Here is a 14,664-nt window from a genome sequence, read left to right as displayed (position 1 = left end):
TTGCTCTGCTCTGTCATCTTGAGAAATCCATGTCCAGGTTGGTATTTGCAGCACCTCCATAGACAGACAGAGTAATGATGTCCTACAGAAGAGCCTTGCCGAATCTAAGGGCTGTCACCCTCTATGATCCTCACAGCCCATGAATGTCAATCAGCTGTCCCTCTGCATGGCCTCTTCTCTCACCTATCATTGTCTCTCTCTCTCCCTCTCTCTCTTTCTCTGTCTCTCTGTCTCTGTCTCCCTGTGTGTGTGTGTGTGTGTGTGTGTGTGTGTGTGTGTGTGTGTGTGTGTGTGTGTGTGTGTGTGTGTGTGTGTGTGTGTGTGTGTGTGTGTGTGTGTGTGTGTGTGTGTACGTGTGTACGTGTGTACGTGTGTTTGCGCGCGTGTGTGTGTACATTCATGTCTGCATGCGTGTGTGCCTGCATGTGCCTTTGTGTGTGTGTGTGTTCTGCAGGTCTGGCTAAGCCCATGGGGCTGGTGGAGGGGCCTGGAGGTCTGGGCCAGGGAGGAGCAGCTGCTACTCTGGGGGATGACAGCCATGTTGACGGGGAGGGGAAGTACGAGGACTATGGCTACAACGCCCAGCTCAGTGACCGCATCTCCCTGGACCGCAGCATCCCCGACTACAGACCCAAAAAGTAGGATTCATTTTATTCATTAATTTATCTATTATTTATTTATTTGTGCTAAGAAAAAATAATACTGTTGCTACGTCTCTCTCTAACTAAGGTGCGTGAATAGAGGAGAAAACTGAGTGTATTTATTATTTATTATTTCAGAGAAGTACAAGTGAAACAGACAACAGAGTTTCAATAAAGTAAATAGTGCAGGTTAGGTTTGTCTCCCTAGCTAGGCCACTGCAGGCTGCATCAGCATCCAGGGCAGCTCAAAGCACAAACAGGACCGGCGGCATACAAAGGAAATTGCATAAAACACGAGTAAGCCTTACATGAATTACATTGTGCCAGACAGCAAGAGATGATGTTGATAGTGGGGCGGCAGGCTAGTTCATAATGCAGTAAAAGAAAGAAGTCCAGCAGTATTTCTTATAAAAGAGACCGTGGATACCCCATTGGGAATATTAATGGTCTTTTTCAAATTAATTTCATATTTAGAATGTAGGACTACATCTCCGATACAATGACTGGAAGCGCATAATAAGGCCTGCCACTGGCGTTTAGATCAGCCTGTGTCAAAGAACAAAAACAGACAGAGAGAGACTCAGGGAGGAAATCTGACAGCCAGAGTCTTCTTTGGGCTTTGCCAGCGATAACAATTCATTCAAATCCACACCGCTTTGTTCTACCCTATCCCTTTCTTTCACGCTGAAAAATCAACGAAAGGAGAGAGAGAGCAAAAAGAAAAGTTACTCATTAATAATACCAGCTGAAAACTGCTTGGTGGAAAATAGGATTTTAGGAAATGGTTCTTTATGAAGAGGATAATGTCTACAGGAAGACAGTGTTAGCGGTTTGATAATGTCTACATGAAGTCAGTGTTAGTGGTTTGATATAAGGTCTACAACAAGTCAGTATTAGCGGTTTGATGTCTACAGAAATTCAGTGTTAGTGGTTTGGCTAAACCGGTTATCTCCATGTTGTTGTTTACTCTCTAGTGAGAGATGCAGTCAGTCCTGTGTTTTGACACTCGGCTCTACGTTATGTATACCCTGTGGAAATAATGATACATGCAGGTCCATGCTGTGTGTCTGTGTGTGTGTCTGTGTGTGTGTGCGTGTGCGTGTGCGTGTGCGTGTGCGTGTGTGTGTGTGCGTGTGCATGTTTGTGTGTATCTGTCCTGGCATTAGTACTGAACGACCTGCCTCTATTTTAAATTAACACAATTGTTCACTCTTCCGTTAACAAACCTATGCTCAGAAAGGTAGCCCATATTGAGATGTAAACAGATCATTCCAGAGGGTGAAACCCTCCCCAAAACAAAGCAGTTCATAATAGCCATACTGTAGACACACTGTTTGATGAAGATACAGTGAGCCTCATATGCATAAAGGACATCAATATGTTTAGCTTAAAGTATTCTTGTCTTACGGTGCTGCATAACATTGGTACAGCTGAAGAACATACGCACATCCAGGTACTTTCTGCAGAAGCTGGAGTTGTAGGGAAACTCATGGAAAACAGAAAGGAAAATGCTGCACACTGCTGCTCATGCAGGTGATATTTATTTACAATGTTTCGACCCTTACGTCTTCATCAGGCATCCATATCCCAGATGGGAGTGGAAGGTCCTATACATAGGGTCATTACTCAGTGACATCACTTCCTGAAACAGGGGGTTAAAAAAATTATATTGCACCACGGCTGGAATTAAATTAAAACAAACATTGTCCCTGCACCTTGAATGACCTTGTTGGGGTAGTTAATTAGACAAGTAGCAAGATGTCTACTGAGCAAAACAAGACAAGTACTTTAATTGTAATCAAAACCTGGGTTAGGGCTATTTTCATATTATGTGAGTTTATGGCATTGCAGATTGGATTGAATTGAGCTGTGCAGAAACAATGTAAGACACACCTTCAATACACTGACACCATTTCCACCCTACTGATCCAAGCCCATCTGTACTGCATTGGCCTGCTTATGCATTCCCCTTGGTTTTTGAAATATTGCTAGAAAGAACTATGTGAAAAAATACCCCAGCCAACACAGTGTAGGATTGGGGTCGGTAGGATAGTGTGGAAAGGCTAACATAAGACACCTCTGATCTAGTACCGTAATTGCACAGGAGTCATTGAGCAGAGAGGTGTTTGATGACCACAGGGAGGCTGGGTGGGATGATTGAATGATCTCTACATCCTCACTCCTCATCCCCTCCGTCTCTGTACCCATTGGATGTGATATAGATCTTCTCCTTTTGTAAGATTTTAAGACCTACCAGCCGATCTATTCATATTAATTACATCCCACTAACAGCTCATGGTCAAATTAGGATTTATCAAGAGCGACCATTTCCAGGGACCAACTCTATTATCCCTATTCAGTGGTCTGAGCTTTATGATGGCAATCCTTCCAGCTGTGACTTTTTCTAATGGTGATCCAGAGGAAGTTAACTAGAGGCTTTATTATCCCAACCAGGAGCTGCTGGGTGGCCTGCAGCACAATGCTTCAATAATAAGTCTTAAAGAAGGATGGTGAATAATATTTACATTATTTAGTAGACACTCTTATCCAGTGTGACAGTAGTGCATACATTTTCATTCGTACTGGTCTCCTCGTGGGAATCAAACCCATATCCCTGGCGTAGCAAGTGCCATGCTCTACCAACTGAGCCACAGGGGACCACAATGTACTAGCTAGCACCTGAGCTTCACAGAGGGCAGAAAAGAATAGCGTCTGAATGAGAAGGAAAATTCAAAACATTTCTAGCCTAAACCTCACAGTCAATATGAAAATGCAATTTCCTTGCTGTTAGCTCTCTGTTGCTCTCTAGTTTCCCTCTTTACCCCCTGATCATTCCAAATGAGACATTATACAATATTTTCTATTTCAATTCATCTGTATCATTTGTAATCAAGACATGTCACGATATTGATTTTCACACCTGGATTGGGCAATAATGGCGCCGGAGGAGATGGCTGCCGTTTTACAGTCCCTTAACCAATTGTGTTATTGTGTGTGTTTTTTTACGTTATATGTAACTTATTTTGTACATAATGTTTCTGCCACCATCTCTTATGACCGAAAAGAGCTTCTAGATATCAGGACAGCGATTACTCACCCCGTACCGAAGAAGATTTTTTCTTTAACGAGTCGGACGCTAAGGATTTACTTTAGACCTCTGACAATGCCCTCATCCTAGGCATTTGCTGGAGAAAGAGACGGAGATATCGGGCGATGTAGGTCTGGGTGCCTTGTAAGGATCCGAAGGCGAGTGGCTAATCTGCCTTTACTACCGGTCCTATTAGCCAACGTACAATCTTTGGACAATAAAATAGACAAACTTCGAGCACGTACAGTATATCCTACCAACGGGCCATTAAAAACTGTTATATCTTATGTTTCACCGAGTCGTGGCTGAACGACGTCATGAATAACATACAGCTGGCAGGTTTTACATTTTTTTTGGTAGGATAGAACAGCTGCCTCCTAAGACAAGGGGTGGTGGTCTGTGTATATTTGTAAACAACAGCTGGTCTCAAGGTTTCGCTCGCCTGAGGTATTGTATCTCAAGATAAGCCTAGACCACACTATTTCTCAGGAGAGCTTTTATCTATATTCTTCGTAGCTGTCTATTTACCACCACACACCGATGATTGCACTAGGACCGCATTCAATGAGCTGTGTATGGCCATAAGCTAACAGGAAAATGCTCATCCAGAGCTGGTGTGCCTAGTGGCCGGGGACTTTAATGCAGGAAAGCTTAAATCTGTTTTACTTCATTTCTACCAGCATGTTACATGTGCAACCAGAGGGGGAAAAAACTCTAGACCACCTTTACTCCACACACAGAGACACGTACAAAGCTTTCCCTCGCCCTCCATTTGGCAGATCTGACCATAATTCTATCCTCCTCCTTCCTGCAAAAACTCGGTCTATAAAAAATTGGTCAGATGAAGCAGATGCTAAGCTAAAGGACTGTTTTGCTAGCACAGACTGGAATATGTTCTGGAATTCTTCCCGATGGCGTTGAGAAGTACACCACATCACTTCACTGGCTTCATCAATAAGTGCATCGATGAGGTCGTTCCGACAGTGACTGTACGTACATACCCCAACTAGAAGCCATTGATTACAGGCAACATCCGCACTGAGCTAAAGGGTAGAGCAGCTGTCAAGGAGCGGGACTCGAAAGCTTATAAGAGCGGAACTCGGAAGCGGGACTCCGAAGATTATATAAGCTTATATAAGAGCGGGACTCGGAAGCTTATAACCCGGAAGCTTATAAGAAATCCCGCTATTCTCCCGACGAACCATCAAACAGGCAAAGCATCAATACAGGACTAAGATTGAATACTACACTGGCTCCAACACTTGTCGGATGTAGCAGGGCTTGCAAACTATTACAGACTACAAAGGGAAGCACAGCCACGAGCTGCCCAGTGACACAAGCCTACCAGACGAGCTAAATATTTCTATGCTCGCTTCAGGGCAAGTAACACTGAAACATGCATGAGCACATCAGCTGTTCTAGACGACTGTGTGATCACGCTCTCCATAGTCGATGTGATTGAATGATCTTTACATCCTCACTCCTCATCCGCTCAGTCTCCGTCCGACATTTAAACAGGTCAACATTCACAAGGCCGCAGGGCCAGACAGATTACCAGGACGTGTACTCCGAGCATGTGCTGACCAACTGGCAAGTGTCTTCACTGACATTTTCAGAGTCTGTAATACCAACATGTTTCAAGCAGACCACCATAGCCCCTGTTCCCAAGAACATTAAGGTAACCTGCCTAAATGGCTACCAACCCTTAGTACTCACGTCTGTAGCCATGAAGTGCTTTGAAAGGCTGGTCATGGCTCACATCAATACCATTATCCCAGAAACCCTAGACCCACTCCAATTTTCATACCAATCCAACAGATCCACAGATGATGCAATCTCTATTGCACTCTACACTGCCCTTTCCCACCTGGACAAAAGGATGCCTATGTGAGAATGCTATTCATTGACTACAGCTCAGCGTTCAACACCATAGGCCCCTCAAAGATCATCGCTAAGCTAATGACCCTGGGACTAAACACCTCCATCTGCAACTGGATCCTGGACTTCCTGACATGCCGCTTCCAGGTGGTAAGGGTAGATTTTTCCATGCTGATCCTCAACACGGGGGCCCCTCAGGGGTGTGTGCTCTGTCCCCTCCTGTACTCCCTGTTTGTCAGGATTTGGCCAGGGTTGTTCCGGTTTTTGGTCACTAGATGCCCCCATTGTGCCTTTTTTCTGTCAGGACCCGGTTACAAACCCGGGTCTCCGGAGTGAGAAACAGTCACTTAACCAACTGAGCCACGAATAGTTGGCAGAACCCAGAAGATGAGGCAGACACAGCAGTACTTGAGACGATGTATTTAATGAAGTAAAAAATGAAGTTCTTCAGGAAAACATGTAACTCCACAACTTCAAAAGGAATTCCACAAGAACAAAGGTAATCCTCCAAGACAAAAAGGTAAATCCACAAAGTGGAAGGTATAGCACAAAAAGCCTAAAAAAATACTCAAAAACAAACAAACAAGAACAAAAAACAGAATTCCACAAGAGAGTCCACCGGGATCAACAAGAGTACACAGAGTACTAGGGCTGGGTGCTAACATACAAACACAGAGCAAAGGACTGAGGAAAACAAAGGGTTTAAATACAATCAGGGGAAACGAGGCACAGGTGCAAATAATAATGGGGCTCGAGGGAAAACAAAAGGTCAAAAGGCACAATGGGGGCATCTAGTGACCAAAAACCGGAACAACCCTGGCCAAATCCTGACACTGTTCACTCATGACTGCATGGCCAGACACGACTGCAACACCATCTTTAAGTTTGCCGATAACACAACAGTGGTAGGCCTGATCACCGACAACGATGAGACAGCCTATAGGGAGGTCAAAGACTTGGCCGTATGGTGACAGGACAACAACCTCTCCCTCAATGTGATCAAGACAAAGGAGATGATTGTGAACTACGGGGAAGGAGAACCGAGCACACCTGCATTAATATCGACAGGGCTGTAGTGGAGCAGGTTGAGAGATCACCAACAAACTATCATGGCCCAAACACCCTAAGACAGTTGGAAGAGGTCACGACAAAGCCTATTTAGGAGACTGAAAAGATTTGGCATGGGTCCTCAGATCCTCAAAACGTTCTACAGCTGCACCATCGAGAGCATCCTGACTGGTTGCATCACTGCCTGTTATGGCAACTGCTTGGCCTCCGATTGCGAAGGCACTGCAGAGGGTAGTGCGTACGGCGCAGTACATCACTGGGGCCAAGCTTCCTGCCATCCAGGACCTCTATACCAAGCGGTGTCAGAGGAAGGCCCTACAAATTGTCAAAGACTCCAGCCACCCTGGTCATAGACTGTTCTCTCTGCAACCACACGGCAAGCAGTACCGGAGCGCCAAGTCTAAGTCCAAGAGGCTTCTAAACAGCTTCTACCCCCAAGCCATAAGACTGCTGAACAGCTAATCAAATGACTACCCAGACTTTTTGCATTGCCCCTCCCCCTTATTTTACGCTGCTACTACTTTCTGTTTATTGTCTATGCATAGTGACTTTAACTCTACCAACATGTACATATTACCTCAATTACCTCAACTAACCGGTGCCCCCGCACATTGACTCTGTACCGGTACCCCTTGAATATTGTTACTTTTATTTAAAAAAAATTACTTATCTATTTTTTACTTAACACTTATTTTTCTTAAAACTGCATTGTTGGTTAAAGGCTTGTAAGTAAGCATTTCACTGTAACACCTGTTGTATTCAGCGCATGTGACAAATACAATTTGATTTGATTGCTCCAGTATTCATTGAGATCAATGTTGGTACATTTATCAAAGCAATGCAACAGATGTGGTTGGTTCCCCAAAGGCATGTCCTTCTTCAGTATCTGTGACTAGGAGACTATAACTAGACTATAAATCAACAGGAAGGGCACGTGGATATGCGCTACCTCATTTCTTAAGCCTCTGATACCTGGGGATGGGATCGCAAGGTCCCCGTGGTGGTCAATGGTAAGTAAAATGCTTTCAGCTATGTTTCTCCCCCGAAAACTGAGTTTATCTCCTCAACAGGGCAGCGAAATGACAAGGTAAACAATTGTCTTTCTGAGAACAGACTTTCTATAGGGGGAGAGTTGCTTTCCCATTTCCTGTGCAGCACAGGTTATCTCAGGTTAATGTGAAATTTCATAGCGAATAACATGGCAGTGAAAACCAGACGGGCCGGCCGGCCGGCACAGTGTCGCAGGCCGAGGAGGGACTGTGATGGGAATAAGTCTTAATCTGCCGCTCTGTTTCTGTCACAGCTCGTTCCAGGTCAAATTATGAGAGCCTGCCAGTGAGTTTAGTTTCATTACAAACAGATGAGTCGATCGCTCATCCTGTTATGGACCTACAAGCCTCCCCGTTGCTGCAGACAGGTACACATTTAAGGTTGAACGATGGCATAAATTGGACTCAGTAACTAGGGCATTGGAACTACAATATCACTTAACAACCTCGACACTGAATTTGGCCATAGACACAACTCAATTGAAGTGATCTGGTGCATTGCCCCATCTCCTTCTGTCTGTCATTATTATGGAAACAATTAAACATATACTTGCTAACAACTAGCCATGAAAAATCGAACTAAGCCCATATAAAACATACCTCATTTGATTTGGTATGGTTGTCAGCTTGTGGTTGTGTCCCCACTAAAGAAAAACAATTGCACAAAGATTTGTGTTTATAATGCCTGTATGGCTGATTGAAAGAGGCAGTAGAAAAGCTGTCACAGAGAATAAAAGAAACTTGAAGAGAGAGAAAAGGAAGGACCCCATGATGGGTCGCCTGATTTGAAAATGGGGTCGCGAGAGAAGCTCTTAAATACATTTTTAAAAATGTGCTTTGTTTATAGAACCGGGGTTAGGTCATTAACCTCTGGCAGCCACTAGATCCGGTTGTAAAAACAGAGGTCTCTGTTTTCTTCCTACAAATGTCGCTCTATCTTTTTAACGTTTTAAGCTACAAAATATTATGACCCCATCACTGAAAGATAAGATTCTCAAGAGCATGTATGTCTTCTGTTTCCCTCTACAATACCCACAAGCCTCATTAGAACAGAGTGGACAAGACCAGGCACTAAATCAGACTGGGGGAATAAGAACATCATCAATGATGATGTTCTTTTCTACACAGAAGATCATACAACATTATTGCCTTTTACATTTTTTTTATTTCACCTTTATTTAACTAGTTGAGAACAAGTTCTCATTTGCAACTGCGACCTGGCCAAGATAAAGCATAGCAGTGTGAACAGACAACACAGAGTTACACATGGAGTAAACAATTAACAAGTCAATAACACAGTAGAAAAAAAAGGGAGTCTATATACATTGTGTGCAAAAGGCATGAGGAGGTAGGCGAATAATTACAATTTTGCAGATTAACACTGGAGTGATAAATGATCAGATGGTCATGTACAGGTAGAGATATTGGTGTGCAAAAGAGCAGAAAAGTAAATAGATAAAAACAGTATGGGGATGAGGTAGGTAAAAATGGGTGGGCTATTTACAGATAGACTATGTACAGCTGCAGCGATCGGTTAGCTGCTCAGATAGCAGATGCTTGAAGTTGGTGAGGGAGATAAAAGTCTCCAACTTCAGCGATTTTTGCAATTCGTTCCAGTCACAGGCAGCAGAGAACTGGAACGAAAGGCGGCCAAATGAGGTGTTGGCTTTAGGGATGATCAGTGAGATACACCTGCTGGAGCGCATGCTACGGGTGGGTGTTGCCATCGTGACCAGTGAACTGAGATAAGGCGGAGCTTTACCTAGCATGGACTTGTAGATGACCTGGAGCCAGTGGGTCTGGCGACGAATATGTAGCGAGGGCCAGCCGACTAGAGCATACAGGTCGCAGTGGTGGGTGGTATAAGGTGCTTTAGTGACAAAACGGATGGCACTGTGATAAACTGCATCCAGTTTGCTGAGTAGAGTGTTGGAAGCAATTTTGTAGATGACATCGCTGAAGTCGAGGATCGGTAGGATAGTCAGTTTTACGAGGGTAAGTTTGGCGGCGTGAGTGAAGGAGGCTTTGTTGCGGAATAGAAAGCCGACTCTAGATTTGATTTTCGATTGGAGATGTTTGATATGAGTCTGGAAGGAGAGTTTACAGTCTAGCCAGACACCTAGGTACTTATAGATGTCCACATATTCAAGGTCGGAACCATCCAGGGTGGTGATGCTAGTCAGGCGTGCGGGTGCAGGCAGCGAACGGTTGAAAAGCATGCATTTGGTTTTACTAGCGTTTAAGAGCAGTTGGAGACCACGGAAGGAGTGTTGTATGGCATTGAAGCTCGTTTGGAGGTTAGATAGCACAGTGTCCAAGGACGGGCCGGAAGTATATAGAATGGTGTCGTCTGCGTAGAGGTGGATCAGGGAATCGCCCGCAGCAAGAGCAACATCATTGATATATACAGAGAAAAGAGTCGGCCCGAGAATTGAACCCTGTGGCACCCCCATAGAGACTGCCAGAGGACCGGACAGCATGCCCTCCGATTTGACACACTGAACTCTGTCTGCAAAGTAGTTGGTGAACCAGGCAAGGCAGTCATCAGAAAAACCGAGGCTACTGAGTCTGCCGATAAGAATATGGTGATTGACAGAGTCGAAAGCCTTGGCAAGGTCAATGAAGATGGCTGCACAGTACTGTCTTTTATCGATGGCGGTTATGATATCGTTTAGTACCTTGAGCGTGACTGAGGTGCACCCGAGACCGGCTCGGAAACCAGATTTCACAGCGGAGAAGGTACGGTGGGATTCAAGATGGTCAGTGACCAGTTTGTTGACTTGGCTTTCGAAGACCTTAGATAGGCAGGGCAGGATGGATATAGGTCTGTAACAGTTTGGGTCCAGGGTGTCTCCCCCTTTGAAGAGGGGGATGACTGCGGCAGCTTTCCAATCCTTGGGGATCTCAGACGATATGAAAGAGAGGTTGAACAGGCTGGTAATAGGGGTTGCAACAATGGCGGTGGATAATTTCAGAAAGAGAGGGTCCAGATTGTCAAGCCCAGCTGATTTGTACGGGTCCAGGTTTTGCAGCTCTTTCAGAACATCTGCTATCTGGATTTGGGTAAAGTAGAACCTGGAGAGGCCTGGGCGAGTAGCTGCGGGGGGGGCGGAGCTGTTGGCCCAGGTTGGAGTAGCCAGGTGGAAGGCATGGCCAGCCGTTGAGAAATGCTTGTTGAGGTTTTCGATAATCATGGATTTATCGGTGGTGACCGTGTTACATAGCCTCAGTGCAGTGGGCAGCTGGGAGGAGGTGCTCTTGTTCTTCATGGACTTCACAGTGTCCCAGAACTTTTTGGAGTTGGAGCTACAGGATGCAAATTTCTGCCTGAAGAAGCTGGCCTTAGCTTTCCTGACTGACTGCGTGTATTGGTTCCTGACTTCCCTAAACAGTTGCATATCGCGGGGACTATTCGATGCTATTGCAGTCCGCCACAGGATGTTTTTGTGCTGGTCGAGGGCAGTCAGGTCTGGAGTGAACCAAGGGCTATATCTGTTCTTAGTTCTGCATTTTTTGAACGGAGCATGCTTATCTAAAATGGTGAGGAAGTTACTTTTAAAGAATGACCAGACATCCTCAACTGACGGGATGAGGTCAATGTCCTTCCAGGATACCCGGGCCAGGTCGATTAGAAAGGCCTGCTCACAGAAGTGTTTTAGGGAGCGTTTGACAGTGATGAGGGGTGGTCGTTTGACTGCGTAGCGGATACAGGCAATGAGGCAGTGATCGCTGAGATCCTGGTTGAAGACAGCGGAGGTGTATTTGGAGGGCCAGTTGGTCAGGATGACGTCTATGAGGGTGCCCTTGTTTACAGATTTAGGGTTGTACCTGGTGGGTTCCTTGATGATTTGTGTGAGATTGAGGGCATCTAGCTTAGATTGTAGGACTGCCGGGGTGTTAAGCATATCCCAGTTTAGGTCACCTAACAGAACAAACTCTGAAGCTAGATGGGGGGCGATCAATTCACAAATGGTGTCCAGGGCACAGCTGGGAACTGAGGGGGGTCGGTAGCAGGCGGCAACAGTGAGAGACTTATTTCTGGAGAGAGTAATTTTCAAAATTAGTAGTTCGAACTGTTTGGGTATGGACCTGGAAAGTATGACATTACTTTGCAGGCTATCTCTGCAGTAGACTGCAACTCCTCCTCCTTTGGCAGTTCTATCTTGACGGAAAATGTTATAGTTGGGTATGGAAATCTCAGAATTTTTGGTGGCCTTCCTGAGCCAAGATTCAGACACGGCAAGGACATCAGGGTTAGCAGAGTGTGCTAGAGCAGTGAGTAAAACAAACTTAGGGAGGAGCCTGATGATCTTCTAAACTTCCCAATACCTTCCTGATATATTTCAGCCACTTCAAACCATACTTACTTCAGATTGAAATACTGTAAACACTACTGTCAGACTGATTTGTAATAGACTGTTATAGCCCCAATTAAAACATTGGCCTTTGATTACATCACTTTTATACATGGTGGGGTCACGCATTTTTTAAAATCAAAATGGGGTCGCCGGGCCAAAAAAGTTTGGAACCCCTGATTTATAGTATGACCTATTTAGACAACAGCTTCAGATTCTAATTTAACACTATAATATAATGTGATATATCGGATCATTTAATGGTATAATTTACCATGTATTAACACCCTAACAGTCTATCCTCTCCATATCATTGTCAATTTCACTCCAGTCAAACACACACACACACACACACACACACACACACACACATACACAGGACTCTGGTGCATTGAGACGTCATTGGTAGCACTGACTGACTGCACAATCCCCACAAGCTTCAATCGGTAGAGAGGACAGAACGCAGCCATGCTGAGTTCCATCTGGTGCACACACACACGCAGCCACACACATACACACATTCCCTCCCGGACAACCCCACTGTCACTAAGCACACAACCCTGACTCAGTGCGCACGGCGCTTTTATGTGTCACTACACCTGAACTCATGATTTTCAACGTCAGCACTTCAAATGCCAGAATGCACAGAGCCAGGATGCCCTGTTAACTCACCAGATAAGCTAACCTGGTCTCAGGGCAATTTGTTGGATTTTATACATATATTGTTCCCTCCATTTTGAATGATATATTATGTTACGTTAGTCGTGCAATAGCATACTGGTCAGACTCAGTAGGCGAGCACACCATCCACCGATTCCAAGCATATTACTCGCCAATGTCCAATCTCTAGATAACAATGTGAATGAAATTAGGGCACGAGTTGCCTTCCCGAGAGACATCAGAGAATGTAACATCTATTTTTCATGGAAACATGGCTTACTTGGGATATGTTGGTAGAGTCGGTACAGCCACCTGGTTTCTTCACGCATTTCGCTGACAGAAACAAACATCTCTCTGGTTAAAAGAAGGGTGGAGGTGTATGCCTTATGATTAATGACTCATGGTGTAATCACAACAACATAGAGAAACTCAAGCCCTTTTGTTCACTCGACCTAGAATTCCTTACAATCAAATGCCGATTATCTTCCAAGAGAATTCTCTTCGATTATAGTCACAGCCGTGTATATCCCCCCCCCCCCCCCCCCAAGCCGATCCCTCGTCGGCCCTGAAAGAACTTCACGGGACTCTATGTAACCTGGAAACCATACATACTGAGGCTGCATTTATTGTAGGTGGGGATTTTAACAAAGCTAACCTAAGAACCATACTTCCTAAATTCTATCAGCATATCTAATGCGCGATAAGAGCTGGTAGCTTTCTGGATCATTGCTACTCTAACTTCCGCAATGCATATAAAGCCCTCCCCCGGCCTGCCTTCCGCAAATCTGACCATGACTCCATTTTGTTGCTCCCAGCCTATAGACAGAAACTAAAACAGGAAACGGCCGCGTTCAGGTCAATACAACGCTGGTCTCACCAATCAGATTCCACACTTCAAGATTGCTTCGATCACATGGACGCGTGGATATGTTCCGGATAGCCTCAGACAATAACATTGACGTATACGCTGACTCGGTGAGCAAGTGTGTGACCATTAAAACCTTCCCTAACCAGAAATCGTGGATTGATGGCAGCATTCGCGCAAAACTGACAGCGTGAACCACCACTTTTGATCATGGCAACACGACCGGAAACACGACCGAATATAAACTGTGCAGCTGTTCCCTCCGCAAGGCAATCAAACAAGCAAAGCGTCAGTATAGAGACAAAGTAGAGTCGCAAATCAAGGGCTCAAACACGAGACATATGTGGTAGTGTCTACAGTAAATTACGGATTACAAAAAGAAAACCAGCTCCGTCACGGACACAGACGTCTTGCTCCCAGACAAATTAAACAACTTCTTCACTCACTTTGAGGACAATACAGTGCCACTGACATGACCCGCTACCAAAGCCTGTGGACTCTCCTTCTCCGTGGCCAGCATGAGTAAAACATTTTAAAGTGTTAACCCTCGCAAGTCTGCTTGCCCAGGTGGCATCCCTAGCCGCATCCTCAGAGCATGCACAGACCATCTGGCTGGTGTGTTCATGAACATATTCAACCAATCCCTATCCCAGTCTGTTGTCCCCACATGCTTGAAGATGGCCACCATTGTTCCTGTTCCCAAGAAAGCTAAGGTAACTGAACTAAATGACTATCGCCCCATTGCAATCACTTCTGTCATCATGAAGTGCTTTGAGAGACTAGTCAAGGACCATATCACCTCCACCCTACCGGATACCCTAGACCCAATCCAATTTGTCTTCCGCCCCAATAGGTCCACTGACGATGCAATCGCCATCACACTGCCCTATCCCATCTGGACAAGAAGAATACCTTTTAAGAATGCTGATCATTGACTACATCTCAACATTTAACAACATAGTGCCCTCCGAACTCGTCATTATGCACTGGGTCTCGATAACGCCCTCTGCAACTGGGTCTTGGACTTTCTGACAGGCCGCCCTCAGGTGGTGAAGGTAGG

At 45.1% G+C, this 14,664-nt stretch overlaps 1 protein-coding gene across 1 annotated transcript in view; it reads left to right on the top strand.

The window, feature by feature from the left end:
* The first annotated feature begins 460 nt into the window (after nucleotides 1-460).
* Nucleotides 461-14,664, top strand: part of LOC115140216 (polypeptide N-acetylgalactosaminyltransferase 9) — a 115,622-nt gene continuing 101,418 nt past the window's right edge. The window contains exon 1 of the mRNA XM_029678422.2: nucleotides 461-638. Coding sequence (XP_029534282.2) covers nucleotides 469-638 — 170 coding nt within the window. The 5' untranslated portion in view covers nucleotides 461-468. The remainder of the gene's footprint in view (nucleotides 639-14,664) is intronic.

This window comes from Oncorhynchus nerka, linkage group LG13, assembly GCF_034236695.1.
Source record: "Oncorhynchus nerka isolate Pitt River linkage group LG13, Oner_Uvic_2.0, whole genome shotgun sequence".
In the NCBI taxonomy this organism is placed as follows: Eukaryota; Metazoa; Chordata; class Actinopteri; order Salmoniformes; family Salmonidae; genus Oncorhynchus; species Oncorhynchus nerka.
This window is presented reverse-complemented; position numbering and strand designations above follow the sequence as displayed.